The sequence below is a fragment of the Hoplias malabaricus genome, chromosome X1, assembly GCF_029633855.1.
Source record: "Hoplias malabaricus isolate fHopMal1 chromosome X1, fHopMal1.hap1, whole genome shotgun sequence".
In the NCBI taxonomy this organism is placed as follows: domain Eukaryota; kingdom Metazoa; phylum Chordata; class Actinopteri; order Characiformes; family Erythrinidae; genus Hoplias; species Hoplias malabaricus.
Window position 1 is genome coordinate 9,201,134 of NC_089818.1, and position 13,134 is coordinate 9,214,267.

Sequence of the window (13,134 nt, forward strand, 5' to 3'; positions counted from 1 at the left end):
GTCTAAATATATGGCTGAAGTTCTTAAACAGTAGTTTTGTTGTCAGTAAAAACCAGCATAAAATAGCACTGGCAAATGCTTTTAATGCACAACTCATCCACACTAGTTGGGAAGCATACCTCCTTCATACAGCATGATGATTTAAAGTCTAAGCAGCAGCTCTATGAAAGTGTCAATAAAAAATAAATACAGTGGAGTTTGAGTTCTTAACTTGTTTATTGATAGTCAGAAAACATGTTATTTCTTACTAATTGAAGGAATAAGGTTTAAAAGACCGTTGCCCCCCCCCCCCCCCCCCCCCCCCCCCCAACGGTGTTGGGAAACTCTAATAGGCGTCTTGCCTGTGACGTAGATGGTGGACAACAACTCTAGAAGCTGCACTTAATTTAATGCAAAATGAGGAAAAGGTGTGTTGTTTTTGGCTGTTTTTGTACCTCTACATTTGAGTTTAGCTTATTGCTAGGCTATTGTCATGAATAATGTTGGTTATTTAGCTAGATACTGTCATAACAGTCAGTCATAACGGTGTTTTACCGCGGCGTTGTTCAGCTGTTGTCCACCAGTGACGTCACGGTCGCGTTCAAGAATTTCCGTAGAGAGCTCGGGTTTTTCCGTCAATTTAATAAAATTGTCAGTTTTAAAGCAAATTAAGCTGCTATTTTCATTTTAATTCATACTTATATCTGTCAGTAACTACAATAATGTGGAATATTCATGGAGGTCCATTAAGTGGTGCTTAGCCTTAAGTACTGTAGTATTTCTTTTGAAAAGGAATGGTACTAAAATTATACTTTGTCAGATATGAAACAACCCAAGCTTCTCTTTTCTTTAAGCTTATTTTAATTCAGCTTCCTTTCCTAGTGTTCAAATGAGAAGTTTTAATAACATTCCCCGAAACTGTAAATGCACAGATGTCGGGGGCAAAATACAGCAATTTATGAAACATAACAGTGGAATACAGCTTGTTTCTAATACAAATGCCCATCATTGCAGAGGATATCCAAACCCTGCTTCAGTCTTAGACATTCTTGGACTTGAATTCTTGAAATTCTTGTCTTGGATCCTACTGTGATCTTTCTTTAGCTAATGACACTAGCCTCTCAACCTGTCCTTCAAGAAGAGCATCATCTCCATCATTGATGACAGTCCAGTCGAAGCTCACGCCCTGGTCGAGGCCACATTCAGACTCTGCATCATCTACACCTGAGGAACGAGACAAAACTGAGTTATGATGATTTAGTGGGTTATGGGTTTCGCATCAATTTATCAAGCTTGTTTTTCTGTAGTTCTTATGAGTCATTAATAAATACAGGAGGTCCTCGGGTTACGTCAGTCCCGAGTTACGATGTTTCGTGGTTACGACACATCTCCCATTTACTGTATAAAGCCTTGTTTCAACTTAAGTGGTTTTGCGCCGTAAACATCGTAACGTGAACTTCGTGTGTGGTGTGTGCGGCACGGCGGAAGAATACACGGTTACGCGGCTCGGGACCGAGGAGAATAGGTGTTAGGATAGGATCAGTGCTTACAGTATGTTATTTACGTACAGTATGTACGTATGTTCCGACTTACACCGAAAATCAGTTTACGACGCGACGTAGGAACGGATCAACGTCGTAAGTCGAGGACCCCCTGTATTGAACATTCCCACTAAAGTACCCTGAGGTAATACCACGCAAATCCCTATTGGCATGAAGTTAGTTACCAAAGACTCCATTTATCCAATTAAGTGACGTCTGTTTTTACGGTCAAAAGAAACTCTCTCTCTTACCTGCAGTAAACCTCCACCCTCTCTGGGCTCGGGTCCCTTCTGAAGCCTCTACTCGGACGCTAACACACTGCTGTGGATACTCTCTCCAGAACCACTGCAGATCCGACATCCTCCTACAGTCGCTCACGATCTGTGCCATGTAAACAAAAAGAAACGTTATTAATACACAGTTAAACGCTTCTGGATCGCTGCTTAGCCATATTCTTTTCTGAAATCACAGGTAGTTTGAAACCTCTTTTCTGTCTCTGCTCTCTTTGGAAAGGCCTTACATGACTGGGGTTGTCCAATGAGAATTTGATGGCATTGTGTCAAATGATCTTTATGTAGATCAGGTACCGATGATGGATGATTGGGTGTGGATCACAAACCCCACTCCAACTCCTCCCAAAAGTAGACTTGTCTTCACAGCATCTCATACTATTAGTCAATGCATATCTATGTAGGTTTTATTATAAAACTATCAATTAATCTACGAAATGTCAAGTATGTATGCTTCAAAACATCAGATGATCTTAAATTCCAAATATTCTGAGTTAGTAGACAGTTTTGAGGAAAGCTAATTCCCATTCGGAAGAGATCTGAAGGATTAGCAGTAAGTCACATTGCTGGGGTAGTGTCTTGGATGAGCTACGATTCAAGAACTCAGGACTCACCATTAAGACGGAGCAAGACGAGGTCTTTCAAGGTCAAAATCAAGGAATATGACCTGAGTAATGTGCTCTGATTCTGTTTTTCTGGGAAACTACTCTGATTCACAAAGAAATGTTGGAAGAACTGATGTCTAAAAGTCTTTGGACAATTCTGAAGCTCTTAAAGCTCAGTAGTTTTGTTGTCAGTAGGCACTTGCTTTTAATGCACAACTCACCCACACTGGTTGGGAAGCATTGCGAATAGCCAGACGGCAGAAAAAGCCAGGGTCCTGCTGCCTCTTGCTCTCACCCCACTGGATCATATCGGCCCGATACTTCTCCTTGTACTGGCCAGCACTCAGCAGCTGCTCAAAGTCCAGTCCATGGTCCTAATAAATGAAGCAATATGAATACAGAGGAATTTTCATACACATCTTTATATTTTATCTCTTCCCTGAGATCCTTATTTAATTTCTGATTTATAAATGCAATGTGTGGGTGGGTCTTAATATATTTTAGTAGTTTTGCTGCTTAATGTCCATTAATGAACTTATATAACAAGTTTTCCATGACATGGAAGATTTAAATGTATTTATATAGGAGCATGAAACTTACCTGTGCATACTGAGATTTCAAGGGTTCCGAAAGTCGAAGAATGCAGCACAAATGTGAACTGAGTCTAAAACAAGGTCAGTACATTGTACACGTTAGTTATCACATCAACCAAGTCTAGTGCAAACATATGGCATCAATCACTTTGTGACACCTGTTTATGTTTGTCTCGTAGTTTTTATAGAAAATAAAATATTTACAAATGGTTTAAACATATTTTAACAGTATTATGCCTGTGCGTTATTTTAAGGCACACAAACAATAATAACGATCATTATATTTATAGCACTTTCATAACAAACATAAATGAAACTTAAAATGCTTTACAGGGTTCTTTAAAAGAAAAAGGTGTAAACAGTGTACTGACAAATACAATTATGAATTAAAAATATAAAGAATATACAATGAGCAATATGAGGAAAATCTTGAAATAATAGTGAAATTATGGCTACAAAATAAAAGTAACAACAGATTATAATTGAAAGTATAATTAGAGAGACGAAATATATAAACACTATTTTAATAGATATGGTCAAATAAAAATTAAAGAAATATACAAAATATATTTAATTTGATAAATGATATAAATAACATAATAAATGTTATACGTAAAATCAGAGAAATCATAAAAACGTTTACAGTAACATGACACAGAAAAGAACTTATACAGGTGGACTAACCAGTTCCACCTTAAATAGTGAAGCTGTCGACTAACTACAGTCTGGTGACCGGCGACAGAACGCAACCCTACAGCATTTAAGGTGGAACGGACAATTAAAGAAAACCATATTAGATACATTTATAGCACTAAATAGTATACAATGTTCCTCACCTTTCGTGTATTAAATCCGTCACGTAGTCCTTCCCCGACTTTCTTTTCCCACTGAACAGTAAAATAAGTTTAGGCTGCAGTGGTGCCATTCTGAGAGAAATATGTCCCTCTCCATCTCCCCTCGCTCACTGCGCTCACAGTAGGACACTCCCGCTTTCCTCGTACCGTAACACAACGATATGAAGTATTTATGTGAAGTTTGTGCTGTGTTATAAAGCACTCTGTAATTTTGAATAAATATGGATATTAATAAACTATAAACATTTCTCTATAATTATAGATGCTTATAGGTTATTATGATAAGCTCAGAAAGTTAGTTTATTTTTCTTACGTTTGTGTATTGTAGGCTTTACGGTAATCGGATGAGCGTCACGCCATGGACGTCAGTGATTCAAAATACATAAAAGCAGCTGGATAAAAGTCCTCTTCCTCCTCCTCCTCCTAAAAAAAAAAAAAAGAAACAAAACAAAATAAATTAATAAAAAATATATAAAAAAACAAATAAAATAAAACATAAGAATTATATATATATATATATGCATTGAAATAATATATCTAGTAATCCATTAATTATGTATTAATATCTAATAATATTCTTATTTTAAAAAATGTTATGTTTGATTTCACAACTTAATTTATATAATTACATTCCTTAGTTAAACTTAACATTTAAAACAACAAAACGAACTGAACATGTAAATACAATGCATCTAGAATTTTGATATTAAAGAGGACTTTTAGATGTGGTAAAGGACTTTTATTTCGTCAATCCGGGCACTCAGCTTTAGGAGTTTTACGGTGTTTGTCAACAAGCTCGACCTGTGTTAGCTTTCCTCGGATTTAAGCCTCAACCCAAGAGTCTGAGGCTGTGGTAAAAGCCTTTCTCATAAATGTAGGTTTTTTGGCGTCAGTCGCAGGGATGAACGGCAGCTCCAACCCTCTCCTGGACAAAGAGGAGCATGTTTTAAAGCTCGGGGAGAGTTTTGAGAAACGGCCGAAATCCTCCTTTCACACCATACGATGTGAGGAAATCTTCACTTCGATACTTCTGCTTATTTGATTTATTAATTCTCAGTATTGAGTGACTGCTTTATCCATATTTTTAAGTAGCTAATGTTTGGAATCTATATATATATATATATATACCACACATTTGAACAAACAGTAAATGTAGCTCACTCTCCACTTTGTTAGACACATGTACCTCGTTAAGTCACAGGGCACAGTTGGTTGGATATATTTTGGTTGGTGAACTACTCTCAGTCCAGCAGTAACTGGATTAAAAAACAATACAACTCGTACCAGCACAACACTAACAAACCACCACCCAATCACTGTCACTGCAGCATGGAGTTTTTGTAATGATCCACCACCCAAATCATACTTGGTCTGTGGTGGTCCTGTAAGGTTCTGGACCATTGATGAACAGGGTGAAAGGGGGGCTTTCAAAGTAAATAATTAAATAATCTTCTCCCTTTTTTACGTTGAACATCCAGATGATTTTAAACCAGCATCTATTGACACCTCCTGTGAGGGGGAGCTTCAGGTGGGGAAAGGAGATGAAGTCACCATTACACTGCCACACATACCAGTAAGGATTTCGTTTTCTTTCGTATTCATGCATTAACACGTTTACCTCATGTTCTCATGAGTAATTATTGCTGTCTTTGGCATTTACAAACAAGGGTTCCACTCCTCCCATGACGGTCTTCAAAGGCAACAAAAGGCCGTATCAGAAAGACTGTGTTCTGATCATCAATCATGACACCGGAGAATTCATGTTGGAGAAACTTAGTAGCAGCATTCAGGTCAAGAAAACAAGGTGCGGACTTTTTATTGAGGTCTATGCTTCCCACTTAATCAGATAAATACCTATTAATTACTTATACTCATTCATAGTAATAGTCATATTTATTTATTATAATAGTTATATTTATAAACATTTTTTAAGCCAGATGAATGTGTGTAGCTGTTGTTGGCTTAATCATGAACACCTGTGCTGGTGTTTTAGAGCTGAGGGCAGCAGTAAGATCCAAGCTCGGATAGAGCAGCAATCAGTGAGAGCCACTCAGCCTCCCTCTCAGTTCCGCACGCCCACCAAGCCTGGCTCAGGAGCCAAAACATCCCCCATGAAGGACAACCCATCTCCTGAGCCCCAGCTGGATGATATCAAAAGAGGTGAGTTCCTGTCCTACTAGAGCCTACCCGGCTTGTCTCTCACACTTACGCATTTAGCAGGCTGTAGGTTTGCCACAAGAGGGAGCTATTTGTGCTCAACTATTGATTGTGACTGTAGCTCTAAAAATGTAGAAGAACTCAAGTTTTCAATTCATTCAGTTGATGAAGGACTTTAATATTTCATCAGTTGTATAACACTCATTACAACAAATCAGGACTGAAATTGGCAAACATGGCTTTAAATAAAATTGTGTTATGACATAAACATTGTTATTATGATCTTGCCATCTGTTTGTCTTTTTAAATATGTCTTCTGTTCTCTCAGTTTCTTATGTCCCTTATCTTCTCTCTTTGACCCTCTGCTTTTAGTTCTATATCTCTTTATTTACTTTACAGCTTGGATTTAAATACTTATAAACTCTCTCTCTCTCTCTCTCTCTCTCTCTCTCTCTCTCTCTGTCTCTCAGAGCTGAGAGCTGAAGTGGAGGTCATAGAGCAGATGAGCAGCAGTGGCACTAGTAGCTCCTCTGATTCAGGCAGTTGTTCGGGCAGTGGAGACGACAGCTCCAGCAGCGATGGAGAACATGACACACGCAATGTCTCCCCGAGACGAGACCCTCTGGCCAATGGCACCAACAAACCCCAGGGCAGCAACCAACTGATGAACACACTCAGTGAGTCTCTCTCAGATATGTAGAGGTTGACAACTGTTGCTTTCATTAGGCTTTACAGAAAGGAATATTGCCATTACATGTTTAATTACACAATCAATTCTATTAACATTCAGTTGACGTTATTCATTAAAAAGTTTGTACTTGACTTTTTATAATGTAAAGAAATATTCACATGAATTATAACTTGCTGTTTTGTGGTTCTCTCCACAGGGAATGATCTGCAGCTGAGTGAATCGGGTAGTGACAGTGAAGATGATTGACGGCTGCCTTTCATCAATTACCCAGCGTGGATCTCTGTTTGTTTTGTTCAAATCTCTTTGTGATGTTTTCCTTCGGCTCCCCTTCTTTTGTGTTGCTGAGCTCTGCTAATGTTCTTGTTTTTATCTCAACTTTCATCTGTGTTTCCAATATGTTTTCAAAGTTCAAAGAGTGTATTTTATTAGATGTATATTTCAAAGTTTTAGTGCAGATTTGAAACCTATGAGTAGTTATGAAAATTCTTAGCATATATGTTCAAACAGAAATGTGTTAATTTATATGCATTGTTTTCCTGAAATATATCTCAAATTTCTAAGAAGATGCCAAGTCTGAGTCATTGTTAAAGAAGGTCATGTGGCATGTTATAGCTGTGTCTGCCTTTGTTAGGAAATCCCCAGCATTGGGTTGTCTCTCAGAAGATAAAACCTTAAGGCTACCTTCTTGACAGCTGTCCAGATGTTGGCCTAAAATGTAGCTGACACTCAGGTGTACAAATTACAGATTAATGTATATAGGGAATGTGGACTGCAAATTGCTTAAGCATTGCAATGGTTCAAGTATGATGCCACTTTGATTGTCAGATGTTTATTAATCATCCTGCAATGATGAGTCTTAAAATGTATTTTTTTCTTCCCATGTTCAAATTACCAGTATTAAAGGAGCAAAAACAGCTGTCCTTGACTTGAATGTTGAATGTGTGTCCTGATCAATGTGAACAAAACCGCTTTCACTATATGTCAGCAATTTATTTTCACATTTAACATCATTAAAAACAATTAACTGTTAACAGTATTGTAATAACAGCAGTAGTGATGACCATGTGTCCTAGTGATTGAGATATAGACCAGACCAACACTGGCCAGTTGTGCCCTCTTTTTGACTAAAGAGCTGGTCATACCTCAGTAATGAGAAGAAATATTTTACTCTCAAACAAAAGTCCAAGATTACCATTTTTATACACACCACAGATGTATTTATGAATGTATTCATAAGTAAAAATATAAATCCTCTATAGAGGAAGCAATAATATTAATTTTCATTTGCTGAGTTTAACATGGTGGAAAAAAACTTGCATATCAGGGTAAAATTAGCTTAACAATGTTAACAGATCAACAAACAGACAAGAATTTGTGGTTGTAGAACTACAAAGAGCAACTATATGGTCAGTGGAGATGATCAAATGGACATTGAATGTAGAAACAAGGAGGTGGTAGTAATGTTATGGTTCCTCGAATGAGGGGACTTTTATTTTGCTAATTTTTTTCTCCTACGGCTGTTCGCTGAGCGTTAGTGTTGATGCCATGACAACAGCGCAGAGAGCGCAGAGCAGGAACGCGGAGTAGAGATGACCAGCTGAAAAACAGCCTTTAAAAAACGTTATAGCTCTTCAGGACAACTCCCTTCAGCTCCAAATAAAGGTAGAACAGCACGTTTTATTACTACTGAGGAAAACACACCGAGAAACTGCAGGCTTTGGTCAGTAGAGTCGCTGAGAAGTGTAACTGCCGTAGGCGCCGAAGAAGCTCCTCGAGCTAACCAGCTTATTAGAGTAACTTCATTAAGATACCTGACCTTGCTTTTAACGGCTTTCAAACTCAGCAACACAGCAGCTCTTCATCCTCTTTCTGTTTAAGTTGTCCACTTAGAGGCCGCAAAATAACGTGTTTAAATATCTAAATAAAGTGGTTAAACCTTCTATTCTTACATACAGTAACCGTTGATGTGCAGATGTATCGCTAAGAAACCACCCTTCATTTATTCCATTGCCCAGTCAGGTTTTTCAGTGTCAGAAACATTCACAGGAGCCTCAGTCAGTACTTACTGTGTTCTTCCTTTGCCTTTATTACAGCTTCAATTCTTATTACCAGTTATTAATCTCATATCAACATGTATGAGCAGGTACTGTGACTTATTATCAATAATCTACAGTCCAATTGGTCCTCAATGTGAGGCTTGTTTCCTCTCAAGGTTTCTTCTTCTAGCTCTGAGGTAATTTCTCCTGCCAATTTCACCCTTATATGCACCACCTTGGTGGTTTTGTTGTATATGTTGTTGGCAGCACAGTCTTTGTCACACTGCTCCTGGGTCCTGGGCTTGTGTTTCTGTGTGGGTTTCCTCCACGTTGGTAGGTGTGTTGGCCATATGTGAGTGTGTGAACCTGTCCACGGGTGTGAGCGTGTGAGTGACAGTGTTAGTGTGTGGTGCCTTGTCCAGGGTGTGTCCAGTGATCCCAGGTAGGCTCTTCCTGCGATAAGCAGCTACAGACAGTGGATGAACAAATGGTCCTTTGTCTCATTAATGGATTTGTGTAAATCTGCAATGAGACAGCATTCGCTGTAAAAACCACTGTATACATTTGATTTGATTCTACCCCAGAGACCTGTGTTCATTTCGGACAGATATCTGCAGAGCTGATTTTTACACCTTCAATGTTAGAATTTGGTGGCAAATAATCTGTTACAATTGATGTGCAAGAACCAGAAAACTTTACTATACATCTCAGATTCAATGCACAGTTATTCTTTTGTGTCTATTTCCTTTTCTCAGTAAAGGCTTCTTGAGAGCGCCTCATCTTTTCAGACAGTAAAGAGTCATCTTCATGCAGTGGATGTATTTTATTTCAGGCCTGAAAGAGAGAGGAGCTTGACATGGGCTAAGATCAGAGGACTAGAGGAAGTTTTCATGATGCATGATATCAGTATTCTGTTTTTCTGAGGACTGTAGAAATATAGACATTTAGGTTCTGATGTATTTATTGGCCTCTACTGTTACAATATAACACAATAAGTGACAATTGTGAATGAACATAATAATCATAATAAATGGTTTGAAGTTTGATAACACTATAAAAAAGATATTTCTAATCTAATAATTTTAATATGTAGTGCAAATAATGGGCTTGGTATATGGTGAGGTAGGTCTCTCTCTCTTTCTCTCTCCTCTCTCTATTCTCTCATTTCTCTCTCTATTCATTCTCTCTCTCTTTCTCTCTCTCTATTCTCTCTCTCTCTCTCTCTCTTCTCTCTCTCTTCTCTCTCTTCTCTCTCTCTTCTCTCTCTCTCTCTCTCTTTCTCTCTCCCTCTCTCTATTCTCTCATTTCTCTCTCTATTCATTCTCTCTCTCCCTCTCTCTCTTTCTCTCTCTCTATTCTCTCTCTCTCTCTCTCTCTCTCTATTCTCTCTCTCTTCTCTCTCTCTCTCTCTCTCTATTCTTTCTCTCTTCTCTCTCTCTATTCTCCCCCCCCTCTCTCTCTCTCTCTTCTCTCTCTCTCCCTCTCTTCTCTCTCTTCTCTCTCTTTCTCTCTCTCTCTCTCTTCTCTCTCTCTCTTTTTCTCTCTCTATTCTCTCTCTCTCTCTCTTCTCTCTCTCTCTCTCTCTCTCTCTCTCTCTATTCTCTCTCTCTCTCTCTCTCTCTCTCTCTCTCTCTCTTCTCTCTCTCGCCCTCTCTCTCTCTCTCTTCTCTCTCTCGCCCTCTCTCTCTCTCTCTTCTCTCTCTTTCTCCCTCTCTCTCCCTCTCTCTTCTCTCTCTTTCTCTCTCTCTCTCTCTCTATATTCTCTCTCTCTCTCTATTCTCTCTCTCTCTCTTCTCTCTCTCTCTCTCTCTCTCTCTATTCTCTCTCTCTCTCTATTCTCTCTCTCTCTCTATTCTCTCTCTCTCTCTCTCTCTCTCTCTCTATTCTTTCTTCTCTCTCTCTATTCTCTCTCTCTCTCTATCTATTCTCTCTCTCTCTCTGATGCCCCCAAATCTATCCTAATTTCTTTCCCTGTTGTGGGTCTGCTGGATTAGCTCTCTCTTCCACCTGCTCAGCAGTCAGCATTTAGGAAAGCTGCTTGGCTACAAATGAAATCCTTGGTCACGTGATTCTTTTGCTATTGGCCAGGGTCAGCCAGGCGTCCAGTCAGTAGCACAGTGGAGCTCTGTCCAGATCGCTGTAGATGTTGGGATGCTCTGGGAGGCAGCGGTTTAGTAGGTCCTAAGTTGCATGACGTGGACTGAAATTTTAAATAAGGATTAGACACATAGCAAAATGAAACCGCATCGTTCTTGCCAGTTCACAGACGTTTCTTGTCACTGTGTCACTATAGCGTCACATCATCACATGATAAAGATACTCTGGCTTTTATATTTGCACTGCTCTGTCTGGTCAGTTCTTCCAAGCTCTCTGTGGCTGATTGGCCTATATTCAGTTTGCACTACAGTGAACTAACAAGGCAGAAAGCTAACAGGCTAATAGGCTCCAGTAATGGACGGAGACATCTTGAGGTTCTGGTCTTTACTCAAGAAGTCAAACTCTAGCTTTAATGTGTAAAGTTGTGGCTTGCAAACATGTTTAGTGGTACGTTAATCTTCATTACAAGCTTCAGATCTCTGTGTTAAACTATGAAGCTTTTATAAAACTTGTTTAAATGTCACAACACAGAATTGCTTGCTCTGGAGCAGCCAGCAATCATCCTAAGATCACTATACGCCATGCCAAGCACAGGCTAGATGTGTATACAGTCTCCTAACATTGTACTATGGAGCAGTGGGATTGTGCCCTGTGGATTTGGGAGTGGTGCTTGTGATCAACACAACAGTGGTCCATCATTTCATGACCAGACATTTTAAAATGAGAAGAAGCTGTTACTGCAGAAAAAAGATATATCTATAAAAACACAAAGGCCGTCTTTTCTTATCTTCTCCCATAGCTGCAAGATGTCTCTCTTCAAGGCACGGGATTGGTGGTCAGCTGTACTAGGGGAAGGAGAGGAATTTGACCAGGGCTGCTTGTGTGTCGGTGATGTGGACAACAGTGGCAGTGGCTATGGTTAGTGGAAATATGGAAAAACATCTTTTAATCTCCATTACAATACATTACAAAACAGTGGAAATGGAGCCATAGCAGTGTACAATGTAAATTATTATTCATCTGCTGTTCTTTTGATGTTGTGTAATACACCTTCCATTCATGTAATAATTGTCTGCTCAGGTACAGTTGGAAAAATAATACATATACACACCCCTACGTTATGGCTGTGTCTTTTATTTCAGATAAAGTAGTGGTGGGCAGCTACATGGGAATGCTCCGAATTTTCGCCCCTAATGCAAACAAGGCAAGTGAGCAGACCATGACAGACGCTCAGCTGCTGGAGGTTCAGGTGCGAGACCCCATCATCCAAGTGGAAGTGGGCAAGTTTGTCTCGTAAGTTGCAAGGCATTTAATCGAACTGAATGCCGACTGGTCCTCAGACACATGCCAACAGTCGGTAGAGTTAAGTGTTTAAGATGTAAGCCATTCAGAGTGGTTGTAGTATTAATGAGACACTGCTGGTGTTGTCCATTGAATGTGAGAGATTTAATTCCACTCTCTGTCATTTGTGTCCCTTCAGGTGCTCGGAGCTGCTTCATTTAGCCGTGCTGCATCCCAGAAAGCTTTCTGTCTATGCTGTGTCTGGTTGGTTAAAGACTTTACTGTTAAACACTTGCTCTTTGTAGCTGTTTCACTCACAGACTGTAAATAGGTGGAAAATAAAAGCAAATAGTCATTTAAATAGACTCAATGCACTTTGTTTGTTGAGGTGTTCTCCTTGATGTGGTAATATTGATTTCTACCATATTCAGGCACTACCGGAAATGTGGAACATGGGGATCAGTACCAGCTCCGACTGGTGTATGAGCACAACCTTCAGAGGACGGCCTGCAACATGACTTACGGCCCTTTCGGAGGGGTTACTGGTGAGTCTTCAGACTTAAAACTGAATGACGCCGTTTCTGTTGTGGAATATCTCTTTAATGTCTTGCCGATTACAACAAAGATGTGTGACCTGTGATGTGTTGTTAAGAAGTTAATTCTCCTTTGGCTACAGCTAGATCCTGTGTCTTAATTTCACTTACTTTCTCTTTTCTCTTTCTCTCTCTCTCTCTCTCTCTCTCTGTGTCTCTCTCTCTGTGTGTGTCTCTATCTCTCTCTGTGTGTGTCTCTATCTCTCTCTGTGTGTGTCTCTATCTCTCTCTGTGTGTGTCTCTATCTCTCTCTGTGTGTGTCTCTTTCTCTCTGTGTGTGTCTCTTTCTCTCTGTGTGTGTCTCTTTCTCTCTCTGTGTCTCTCTCTCTGTGTCTGTCTCTCTCTCTCTCTCTCTCTCTCTCTCTCTCTCTCTCTCTGTGTGTCTCAGTGTCTCTCTCTCTCTCTGTCTCCCTCTCT

At 39.5% G+C, this 13,134-nt stretch overlaps 3 protein-coding genes across 4 annotated transcripts in view; 2 read left to right on the plus strand and 1 right to left on the minus strand.

Annotated features, from left to right (window-relative positions):
- Window positions 1–337: 337 nt before the first annotated feature.
- LOC136675811 (phosphomevalonate kinase-like) lies at window positions 338–4,065 on the minus strand. The gene is made up of 5 exons (XM_066652573.1): window positions 3,845–4,065; window positions 3,016–3,079; window positions 2,637–2,789; window positions 1,772–1,901; window positions 338–1,203 (listed from the first exon to the last, which is right to left on the minus strand). The coding sequence occupies exons 1-5, from the start codon at window positions 3,931–3,933 to the stop codon at window positions 1,064–1,066; spliced, it is 576 nt and encodes a 191-aa protein (XP_066508670.1). The 5' UTR covers window positions 3,934–4,065; the 3' UTR covers window positions 338–1,063.
- Window positions 4,066–4,621: 556 nt separating this feature from the next.
- eaf1 (ELL associated factor 1) lies at window positions 4,622–7,636 on the plus strand. The gene is made up of 6 exons (XM_066652601.1): window positions 4,622–4,866; window positions 5,341–5,435; window positions 5,530–5,666; window positions 5,856–6,022; window positions 6,490–6,696; window positions 6,907–7,636. Exons 1-6 carry the CDS (start codon window positions 4,764–4,766, stop codon window positions 6,954–6,956), a joined length of 759 nt encoding a protein of 252 aa, XP_066508698.1. The 5' UTR covers window positions 4,622–4,763; the 3' UTR covers window positions 6,957–7,636.
- A 602-nt stretch (window positions 7,637–8,238) lies between these two features.
- Window positions 8,239–13,134, plus strand: part of bbs9 (Bardet-Biedl syndrome 9) — a 155,454-nt gene continuing 150,558 nt past the window's right edge. Inside the window, exons 1-6 of one of the 2 annotated variants that reach the window (XM_066652114.1) lie at window positions 8,239–8,372; window positions 8,804–8,943; window positions 11,643–11,761; window positions 11,986–12,136; window positions 12,324–12,388; window positions 12,556–12,669. In XM_066652114.1, coding sequence (XP_066508211.1) covers window positions 8,846–8,943; window positions 11,643–11,761; window positions 11,986–12,136; window positions 12,324–12,388; window positions 12,556–12,669 — 547 coding nt within the window. In that variant the 5' untranslated portion in view covers window positions 8,239–8,372; window positions 8,804–8,845. The remainder of the gene's footprint in view (window positions 8,373–8,803; window positions 8,944–11,642; window positions 11,762–11,985; window positions 12,137–12,323; window positions 12,389–12,555; window positions 12,670–13,134) is intronic. The other variant, XM_066652116.1, reaches the window with a different exon arrangement.

What these genes read in the sequence shown, in the direction of transcription:
- LOC136675811 (XM_066652573.1), bottom strand. Translation starts at nt 3,933, where the DNA reads ATGGCACCACTGCAGCCTAAACTTATTTTACTGTTCAGTGGGAAAAGA. An exon ending in ATGCTTCCCAACCAGTGTGG is followed by an intron (nt 1,902 to 2,636) that starts GTGAGTTGTGCA and finishes TACATGGCACAG; the next exon opens with ATCGTGAGCGACTGTAGGAG. An exon ending in AGGGTGGAGGTTTACTGCAG is followed by an intron (nt 1,204 to 1,771) that starts GTAAGAGAGAGA and finishes CTCGTTCCTCAG; the next exon opens with GTGTAGATGATGCAGAGTCT.
- eaf1 (XM_066652601.1), top strand. Translation starts at nt 4,764, where the DNA reads ATGAACGGCAGCTCCAACCCTCTCCTGGACAAAGAGGAGCATGTTTTA. An exon ending in ATTCAGGTCAAGAAAACAAG is followed by an intron (nt 5,667 to 5,855) that starts GTGCGGACTTTT and finishes CTGGTGTTTTAG; the next exon opens with AGCTGAGGGCAGCAGTAAGA. An exon ending in CCAACTGATGAACACACTCA is followed by an intron (nt 6,697 to 6,906) that starts GTGAGTCTCTCT and finishes TTCTCTCCACAG; the next exon opens with GGAATGATCTGCAGCTGAGT.